The sequence below is a fragment of the Thermobia domestica genome, chromosome 5 (assembly GCF_964235325.1).
Source record: "Thermobia domestica chromosome 5, izTheDome1.hap1.1, whole genome shotgun sequence".
Taxonomy (NCBI): domain Eukaryota; kingdom Metazoa; phylum Arthropoda; class Insecta; order Zygentoma; family Lepismatidae; genus Thermobia; species Thermobia domestica.
Window position 1 is genome coordinate 295,462,321 of NC_137458.1, and position 11,089 is coordinate 295,473,409.

The window sequence follows — 11,089 nt, forward strand, 5'->3', positions numbered from 1 at the left end:
GTAGTAGTAGTAGTAGTAGTAGTAGTAGTAGTAGTAGTAGTAGTAGTAGTAGTAGTAGTAGTAGTAGTAGTAGTAGTAGTAGTAGTAGTAGTAGTAGTAGTAGTAGTAGTAGTAGTAGTAGTAGTAGTAGTAGTAGTAGTAGTAGTAGTAGTAGTAGTAGTAGTAGTAGTAGTAGTAGTAGTAGTTGTTGTTGTTGTTGTTGTTGTTGTTGTTGTTGTTGTTGTTGTTGTTGTTGTTGTTGTTGTTGTTGTTGTTGTTGTTGTTGTTGTTGTTGTTGTTGTTGTTGTTGTTGTTGTTGTTGTTGTTGTTGTTGTTGTTGTTGTTGTTGTTGTTGTTGTTGTTGTTGTTGTTGTTGTTGTTGTTGTTGTTGTTGTTGTTGTTGTTGTTGTTGTTGTTGTTGTTGTTGTTGTTGTTGTTGTTGTTGTTGTTGTTGTTGTTGTTGTTGTTAGTAGTGCATGGTGAGTTATTAATGGTTTCACATCGTGAAACAAGACTTTCGGTACAGTTTTAGTATGTAAAAGTATGTACCCTTAAAAAAGTCATGAACTGCCTAAAAAAAATGCCGTATACACCCCTTTACGGACGTTTCAATCGTACTATTTCGATAAGTATATTCGCTTTTTAATTGCTAAAATGAAAGCGTTTACGTTTGTTTAGAAGAAAAAAGAATACTATAACATATGATAAGTGTTTGCAGTGTACTAATTAGATGTGAAAACAAATCAACTATACTTGAAGAAATACTTGTATTTCAAAATAAGACATTTACTAGACACCCAGTTTCTTGTATTCTCTTCAATATATAAGGAACCAGAACAAATAACACAGTGTTTATTTTTTCTTTCTCGAGTGATCCAGAGGATTTTCACGCACACATCTCAAATTTCAAAATATTTTCCATACTAAAGTTAAGATTGAGATCAGATGGTTTTGATTCCCATTCAACCAATTGCGTACGCTGTTCATAGAATGAATTGATACTATTTGCTCAATTTTATGCCTATAGTATACTAACTTCAATGTGCTAACCAATTCAATTTTTATATTTTTGTTATTAACAAATATATAACTCACATATTTTTCTTTCTTTCTTTATTTCCAGAAAGTTCCTAGAATAGTAAAGGAGTTCGATGCAGCGTCAGATATAGTTGCAGTTGTCAACCCTGGAAGAGGTGGTTTACGTAAGTTTCGGATTCTTTTATATATATATATTCCTTTATATAAGATTCTAATTATTATTATCCTTGACACAGGGAAAGAAAAAGCCTAACATTTCGAAAGTACATATTTTTGTATATTTGTGTACTTCTTTTCCTCTCCTGAGGTCCTAGGGCAAACGGAATGTTAAGCCACACACTAAAAGCAATACCTCCCATGCTTTCTTTCGGGTTTTCGTAAGAACGAACATTCATATAAAATTTTATTTCTGATTGTTGGTTTTACTATACAGTGGTCATTTCCTTTCCACTGTTGGCGGAATGGTGGCTCAGTATTAAAGCGCTGGTGCGTGGAGTCTTTGGTTTGATCCCCGATTAAGTAAGTTTGTGGAGGTCGACATGGTGTCCGTAGGTTTTCTCGGGGTTCTCCCGTTTCCTCTCACATTATCATTCAAAGGATTCCTCAATCATCATTCACTTTCCTTAATCACAATCTCCCTTAGTCTAAAAGGGCATAATCGTGGAACGTTAAACTGAAATATTTCATTTTCATTTCCAACGAACTTAAAAAGTTCGTTACTGAATTCTCTCTCTCTCTCTCTCTCTCTCTCTCTCTCTCTCTCTCTCTTTCTCTCTCTCTCTCTCTCTCTCTCTCTCTCTCTCTCTCTCTCTCTCTCTCTCTCTCTCTCTCTCTCTCTCTTTGTTATTTGCGATTTTTTCAGTTTTGTGCCCTCCATTCGATAGAACATCAAAAACTATGTGAGAAAGTGATGGAATTTTTCGCGTCACTCGTACCGTTCCCGAGATATTGGCCAAAGATGGCCGATTTCCGGAGATTTAAGGAGCTATATCTTGGGAACCGTAAGTTATAGAGAGATGATATTGGTGTTGATCAATACCTAATAGGATGGTGAATACTTTGGTATCAAATAGTAACCGGTGGCCACTGGTTTGGGCAATAGACACCAGTTAATATCGGTACCAAAATGTTTACCATCCTCTTAGGTATTGATTAATACCAATGTCATCTGTCTATGACTTACTGTTCCCGAAATATTGGCCAAAAAATACTTTTGATTTCAGGAGATTTAAGTAGCCATATATCGGGAACCGTAAGTCATAGAGAGATAATATTTTGAGATTTTTTTTTTTTTTTTTTTTTTTTTTTTTAAGAAACAGAAGAAGGTGCGGATAAAAATATTTACTTTTACATATAGGAACAATAACAGTTATCCTTTCCGCTCCATCTCCATTCTTTTAAAGCCCGTTCTGGCAATACTCTTGGAGCATTTTCAACTGGTTTCCTTTCCACTGTTTCTGAGTTGAGTTGAGGTTGAGGTTTTGTGTTTTGCCTTTTTATTCAACACCGAGGTTATGGAGGACAAAATCGACTATTAATGTCGGTTTCAAACCACAACCAGGGCTTAAATCCGGTGCATTTGACGGGTGCATAGATCATCATGCAAGATCAACCCTCAGTGTTGACCGTTCTCCACCACACTATCTCGCCTTCAAGGGGGTTGATTACAGGAGTACACCGTCAGTTCAGGCGAAATGTATTATTATTATATTTATTTATTTTTGCTGTGTGCAGTGTGAAGGAATGACATCCTTACTGTCGGCGCAAGCTCTTCCTTTTCCTGTCTAATTATTTCGTCTAGTTCAGAGTTGTCCAAATGGCGGCCCGCCAAACCATTTTCTGCAGCCCACAGAGCTCTCACAACATACGATTGTTATTACTGCTAATATTTTCATTTATGTTCATTCTTTTAATGTTTCCACTCTTCTTTCGAAATAAGACATCCATTTAGCGCTTCTGTACAACAAAAAGGCCCGGACATCCAAGGCAACACTGGAGTCAGTAATGTAGCTATAGGCAAGGCATCGTTGCTGAAAGAACGATTACTTCAATTAACCAAACCAAACCAACCATACCAATTCACCATGAAAATTGTGAAGAACCGCTTCAGAAGCTGCCTTGGAGATTTTTCTCTTTTACATCTTCTGCGGCTCGCAACAACTGAATTGGATGTAGATATCCCAGCCCTTGTAAACTCTCCTAGTCATCCTCATTTATCACATTGAATGTAATATTTCAAATACATTTTTATATTTTTCTTTTGTAGTATAATAATAATAATAATAATAATAATAATTATTATTATTATTATTATTATTATTATTATTATTATTATTATTATTATTATTATTATTATTATTATTATTATTATTATTATTATTATTATTAGCTGCGGCCCTTCACCTTGTTAGCAAAGACGGTTATGGCCCTGAGGCTCATTATAATTGGACACCACTGGTCTAGTTATTCAACGATACTGATTAATTGATTAACAGTCGTTTTTAGCACCGAAGCTATATGAAATGTACTGGTTAAAGTAAGGTACGAACCAATACTCGGATCTATATCCGAACAATCTCACCTCTGGAAATCGGCCTTGGGATCACACACTCAAAAGTACGCAATTAGTCACTTTGAGAGAGAGAGAGAGAGAGAGAGAGAGAGAGAGAGAGAAAAGAAAACGTTGGAGGAAGACAACATTCCTCTCGAACTCTTCTTCCAACTGCGAGGGTTACTTTTTTTCCTCAACCTCCGACAGCAAAGGAGAACCACGTGAGGTGATGAGAAGCTTTTTATTACGTGTCAAGCATCCTCCACACACCAATAGGCGGACTCTGCGATTAACCTATTGTGCAGTAGCGAGCATGGAGACATATCGAATGCAATCGAAGCGCCAGCCAAGTATAAACTATGTGATGTAATTTGATTTATCCAGGCGGAAGGACATAAGATGCCGCCAATTCGTGAATAAGGATTTATAAGTGATAACACAAGTGCTGCAGAGAATTGACTTACCGATGTGCATGTCGAAAGTAGCTAAGAATGGAAATCTGTGGAGGCAAAAGTCTTTTGATGACCGCGTGAAATATGTGATTCGTGAAATGTGTAGATTATGATTTCTGAAGTGTATAATTTAAAAATTTCAGGGAACACAAGAGCCGCCTAGAGAAATCGAATTGCATCATGTAGTTCACACTTGGATGACGCTTCGATTGCACTCGATAGGTCTTTACGCTTGCTACTCCACAATGGGTTTTCCAGTTTCTACCTATCGGTGTGAGAAATGAGCGACGTCCGATGAACAGCTATGCCTGTTCCGTCACGCGTTCTTTTCTGGTAGCTTAACGGAGGTTGAAAAACTAGTTCTCATATAATTTCGTCTCTCAATTTTGGGCCTATTCTAAATCTCAATACTTTGGGTCATATATCAGTTTCTTATGTGGTTCGAGCTTCCGTTCTAACACAACTTTCTTTAGTACTCTTCTCAAGGTGAGCACATCTGCCTTTGGTACATGTGGTCTCGGGTTCGATTTCCGGTGGGAGAGCACAAAAAGTTTAATCTGCCAATCATTCGTCTCCTTTAGCCTAAAGGGCATAATCGTAGGACGTTAAACTTTAAGGAATCATTTCACTTTTTTCTTAAGGCGTTCCAGTTCATTCGGTCAAATGCCTCTTCGAAATCAATGAACATTATATACACCTACATAACTTTTCTACATAAACCAATGACGTCTCTTGTACCTTTTCTCTTTTATGCCAATTAGGTTACAGTGACTCAGCTGAGAAGCGCTTACCTCCGGTACCGAGGGATTCCTAGTTCGATCCCGCGTCATGTAACTTCATGTCTCTGGGTGTTTACCACATTCTCATTCCGCCATTTTTTTCATTATCGCTCATTTTCATTTAATAATCCGTCTTCTTCAACCTAAAGAGCATAATCGTAGGATATAAAACTGAAAGATTTAACTTTTTTTTTATGTCACCTGTTCATTTTCAATTGCTGTACTTGTTCCGCCAATTAAATATCCGTTCATTATTCAGAATGCAATATAGCCGCATGTGATATTAGATGAATTGTTGTGTACTCTGTTTTTTCTTGCCTTCATTTGCTACATGAAATAATAGTTAAATTCGCCTTTTCCTTATCGTTCAAGATAGAAATTCCTCAATCTATACAAGTGAGTGTGATATGAGTGACGTATTACTGCATAATACCTCTCCCAATATCCTATACATGGAATCGCGTGATCCTCTTTACTGTCTTTAGCGGAGTTTATTTCTCGTACTTACAATTTTTATCTCATTAGTATTATTATTTGTATTATTTTTTTATCAATACTTTAGTTTTCAATTCCTGTATTTTTAAATTTATTTCCTATAGTTTAACAATTATAGACATAAAAATATCTATTTATTATTCCTGCTTCAGTACTCCTACCAATCAATCCACCTTGTTTTTTCTCCATTGACATCTTTCTACTTTTAACCCGAGAATAGTATTCAGAACTTTCTGGTTTATTATTTTTTCCGACTTCTTCCTCTGTCTATTTGATGAAACATTTAGCGGCAACTCTTATAGTGAACTTTTTTTACTTTTATTTTACTTTATTTTATTTATTTATTTTTTTATTTTTATTTATTTAATTTTTTTATTATTTTTTTGTAATGACATGCACATTATTTTCTGGTAACTAACTAATTTGCTTTCCTTGCCCTCCGTAAAATTATGTGATTAGTTTCGAAGACAAATATTGTCGTCAGTGAACCATTAATTTGTGTGTTAATTCTAATGTTTTATTCAGTGATGATATCGGCTTCTTTCAAAATCAGACACAAATACGGAAATTATTATAAGATACACACTGGTTCATACCAAAAGTGGACATATACAATGTAGATTGTTGTCGAAAGTGCACATATGTGTAGCCAATCATCTAGTAAAATAGAGATCACGTTGAACTATGCAACTACCAACGAATGTCCACCTTGGAAACTAGACTATTACATATTTTATATACTAGTTTTTATTTTTCTTTATGCTCTTTAGGCTAAAGGAGACGGATGATTATGAAATGAATTGATGGAATGAGAATATCGGACGAAAGGACATAATCCCGAGAAAAACCTGCAGACGCAATGTTGTCCACCGCAAACTAACATGGCCTGAAATTGAACAAGGAACCCTTCGCACCAAAAGTGAACACACTACCAACAATCTTCCCACCGATATTTTATATATAAACAGTAAAACCTGCCTTAAACGTATTCTTTTATTGAATGGAAATATTTCACGGTCCCATGAATTTAGGGGCGAAAAACGTGTTAAATTCCTTTCGCTAAACGGAAACTTTGTTATGCGAACAATGGAAATCAAAATAAGCCTTTTAACGGAACGTTTCAAATTCTGGAGTGGAGAAAGCTTTTAGACATCCTATGAGAAGTTAGACATGTACAATAAACTATATTGTCAACGAAACAAACTCAACGGATATAGATGTCTTAATTGAGAATTATACAGAAAGTCTGAAAGAAAAAAAGGAGGTGGAGGAAGAGGAGAAATATGGCATTGAGGTGGAAGAAGAGTGTAGGCTAAAGATTTATTAAGATTCTGTCAAAAGTTTAAAGGAACTGCAAACAATTTGCCTTACATCGAAATGACACTGATATGCTTAGTGTGATGTCTCAGACTAAAGTGTTTGTGGAAAGTCGAGCAACCAAGCAATAATGTGTATAGAAAACTTTCCTTTACCATGGAAAAAATAAAATTAACGCGTGTGCAATATATTTTTTTCTGTTTATTTTTGCGTATATTAATTCTTAGTAAAACTAAATATCGTAATTTGACTAAGGTACGTACAGCATCTTATATTCTCTCAATATGTCCATTATATGCATAAGTTTTCAAATTAACAAAGGTAAACTACCTGTAACGGATTTTTTTTTTTTGCAAGTACAGTTCGATTTCTCTAAAGACAGGTTTTACTGTATGATACGTGGTTGAATTAAGAAAATTCCGAAACAAACACGCAAAACAAATAATTTAGTATTTTATAATAGTGTTCTAAAGTATTTTCAGGTGTACATATATAAAATCATCTTTTCTTTCCAGATTGGAATGTCATAAATGCGATCCGAGAATCTCCCCAAATTGACCGCCTTGTGTATGTGTCGTGTAAACCAACTGGAGTTGCTATGAAGAACTTCGTACATCTGTGCTCAAGACAGAAGAAGTACAAAGGTCAACCTTTTGAACTGAGACATGCTGTGCCTGTGGACTTATTTCCTCATACAGAGCATTGTGAACTGGTGCTTTTGTTTGATAGGGCGAAGTCATAATTTCTGTTGTGACTTGTGTTATGATAAGTTGTGTACTGTGTACACTTAATTAAATAAATAGGTAGTATTTTCAATTTTGTTCTTGCATTATTAGTTCCTATGTAGGACCTTTGTTTATTCCAGTAACTGGTGAACTTTTATTAATTTTCTGTTGAACCGTGTTTTAAAGCACTATACGAGCGGCAATCAATAAGTTCCCGGCATTCTGTTATACTTCTTTATTACCACAATATAAATAAAGTATTTCTTCTATACATGGGCAGTTTGGCAAATTCTTTGAACTTCCTCTGCTGGATTTTACAACAGTATCTTTTCCTCCCCCTATCTCTCTTTTGTCCGCATTTGCAGGGTTGCAATGTCGCAGCACCCACTGTGTCTCGTGTCTCTTACTCTCACTCCCAATACTATCACTAATGTAAAACAGATGTCAGGCCTTCACATTTCGCTATAATCGAGCATAAGTATATGTATAAGAAAACTATATATGTTGAACAGCAATCTTCTAATCACTGACTGAAAGGACAGCGTTTGGAACTGTGGCAACTAAGTACTCCATGTGGACTTGATGAGCGGTTGTCAAATGCTAGAAATGAGGGTTCTGGTTGGCCATTTAGTTATCGGGGGTGTTTTCCACAAGTTCCCGCGAACGATGACTTATTTATGGCACTAGCCCCCATACGTAGAAAGCGGCATCCTTTATATACAAACTGCACACGTATAGATGGAATACACAGTACACATTTACTTAGTTGCTTTCAAAGTGGGCATCTTCGGAACAAACAAACACTCTCTCTCTCTCTCTCTCTCTATCTATCTCTCTCACTCACTCACTCACACACACACACACACACACACACACACACACACACACTCACACACACACTCACTCACTCACTCTCTCTCTCTCTCTCTCTCTCTCTCTCTCTCGCTCGCTCGCTTAACTTGTTCCACCGTTCCGACGAAACGGCTCTTTTAGTATCTTCCGGACTTTAACCTTCGCGTTTGTGTTGATGTCTTCTGCGTTGACGAAATGGAAAAGGCCCATTTTCAGCGTTAGGAAGAGCCAAACATCCGATGATGCTAAACTATTTTTTAATGTTATCAAAATTTCTGAATCAGATTTTCTCCAATTTGCACATGAACTTGATGTTTGCGCGTTGTTCGATCTGTGAACTTCTTCGACTGATTACTACACGCTCCTCCGTTCAGCTACATTACTCTTACACTTCTTGTTATGACCTGTCCACACTTGTCAGTTTCATAATTATGCAACCTAAGGACAGTACTACAAGATTCAAGATTCATTGTGATTGTATCATAAATGCCAAAACTACAACAGCATGCCGGGAACTTTTTGACTGTCCCTGGTATCTGATTCCAAAAGTAATTTTTTTTGTTTATTTATTGAAGTTCAGCGTCCCTTTCGAGCACCGAGGCGATATCAGACATGGACCTACAGTTTAACATGGAATCCGAACCACCGTAATGCGTTGAAATTTCTTTGCTCTCCTACTCAGAGGTAAAAGTGGATCTCAAAAAGTAGGAAGACGCATGATATCAGGCCGTCTCCCATGCCTATCTTTGCTCATTGTAATTTTTTTTTTTTTAGGAAATGAGGGGACCCCATAGATATTTTTTGGAAGAGAGGTTACGGCGTTCCCCCTCACTTTTACCCCTGCTCCTACTGAAAATCGAATCCGGGACCAAGCAGACGAAAGGCGTGTTCTAGCTACTAAATCGAATGCGATGATGATTCCTGTTCGTACTATTTATTGTTATCTCTTTGTTATTCTCATATATTTATTCTCTCTCCTTTTCGGTTATTTATATTTTGCAGCAATTTTTTTTCTTATCGGTCCCAGGTTCGATTTCTACTCGGTCGAAAAAGTGTAAAAGCTTTTTTAGGGCAGCCATCCTGATTGAGGTTTTCTTCATTTACACCAGGCAAATGCCGGGATGATACCTAACATACAGGTTCCAGGCCGCTTCCTTCCTTCCCTTTCCTTGGATAGTGTGATTGTTGAGGGACATCATTTCTAGTATGGCCATAGATGCCGAAAGCCGTGAAATCTTATTCCTAATCCTTTCGTTTGTAATATTTTAATATGTTAGTTTTTAAATTTTATTTACACAGAGTCTTGTTTATCGTAATAGGATCTCGATGCTGACGTGTCCATTAAACCTCAGTCAAATTAACTAGTGTCAAGGAGGGCAAATCCAAAGATTAACGAGATGTCGAGATTAAAAGTATTGACTGAACCATGAAAATTGAGTACACTCATTTCCCATTTATTATAATGCTGCGCTGTTTAAGGACATTTCAAAGTAAACGAAAGTACTGGGAAGTTTACATTTGTTTTATTTTGTTTATAAGTTTTTCCTAACGATTGTGTACCTATACTTATTTCATCAGGAGTATGTGGTAAGTACTGTTAAAATTATTCCAATAAGTTTCCATTCAATATTCTAATGTTTGTCTAGAAAAAAAAAAACTATATTCACACACACACACACACACATGATTTTATATATATATATATATATATATATATATATATATATATATATGTGTGTGTGTGTGTGTGTGTGTGTTCTAAAAAGCCGCCCATGGACAACAGAGCGTCATTCTTCAGGTCAAGATAAAGTGAAAATATTCTATAATCGTATATTCTTCGGAGCCTCCTTCAGACGCTATGGGGAATCAAAAGTTTCAACGTCGCAGATTAACTTGGAACCATTAATATTGTTCTATGACTCTATCAAGTACTTACATCGATTGTTACGCCAATACATGGTACTAGTGTCAATGTCTATAGTCTTTATCTGTTTTCTGGAAACAATTGATGTAACTATTTGATAGAGTGGTAGAGTTGTAGCCTATTGTTCTTTATCTCCGACATTGCCACATAGTGCAATTCCCTTCTTCAGATGAGAATCCGAAAGGTATACAATTATATACTGTATATTGTTGCTTGTAGAATAATGTTCTGTGGGTGCCTTTTTAGAACATCCTATTATATATAATCACTTATTTTCGTTAGTTATCCAGGAAAAAATATCACTGTAGTAGGGTTCCTCAGTAGATGAATAGACTGACATCAACTTTCATGCGTATATTTTAGGTGAATTAGAGTGACTTGTTTAACCTTATTATCCTGGAGTTCGATAATCTTGATAACAGTATCGGTCACATGGTGAAAATTTGACGTTAAGATATATTAGACAGAGCATAAAGTAAGTAATAATGAATTTTTAAAAAAAATCTTCAACTTAATAAGATAATTATTCGTACAAATTGTTCATTATATACCTGATTAATCAAGTAATTGAAGTTTTTTCTTTTTTCCTTTTTTTTTTAAATAATTATCCGTTATTCAAATATTGTTAAATGTGTGTATGGAAGATTGTGAACACCGAAAGCGAACTCTCAATGCATCGTGTGAACAGGACAAATTCGATTTACATGCTAACGATTCGAGGTCTCATCTTTGCGGAAATCTTTCTCATTCCCAGTTCGTTAGAAACGGTTGCACTGTTGTCCCCGTTCATATTCAATTCTTCTGACACCTTTAAATTGAGAGAGGGACACGTAGCTTAGTGGTAGAGCAGCCATCGCTGATGCGAGGGGTTCCTGGTTAAATCCCAGGCTATTTGAGTTTGTAGTTTACCAGTTTCCTCTCACGTTCTCGTTCCACCATTTTTTTCATAATTCTCTTTCGTCATCTGTCTCCTTTAG

At 36.1% G+C, this 11,089-nt stretch overlaps 1 protein-coding gene across 2 annotated transcripts in view; it reads left to right on the forward strand.

Moving 5' to 3' along the window:
- LOC145686714 (tRNA (uracil-5-)-methyltransferase homolog B-like) overlaps positions 1-7,427 on the forward strand; it is a 42,099-nt gene extending 34,672 nt beyond the window's left edge. Inside the window, exons 8-9 of one of the 2 annotated variants that reach the window (XM_081760296.1) lie at positions 1,103-1,181; positions 7,127-7,427. In XM_081760296.1, coding sequence (XP_081616422.1) covers positions 1,103-1,181; positions 7,127-7,353 — 306 coding nt within the window. In that variant the 3' untranslated portion in view covers positions 7,354-7,427. The remainder of the gene's footprint in view (positions 1-1,102; positions 1,182-7,126) is intronic. The other variant, XM_081760297.1, reaches the window with a different exon arrangement.
- Positions 7,428-11,089: the final 3,662 nt, after the last annotated feature.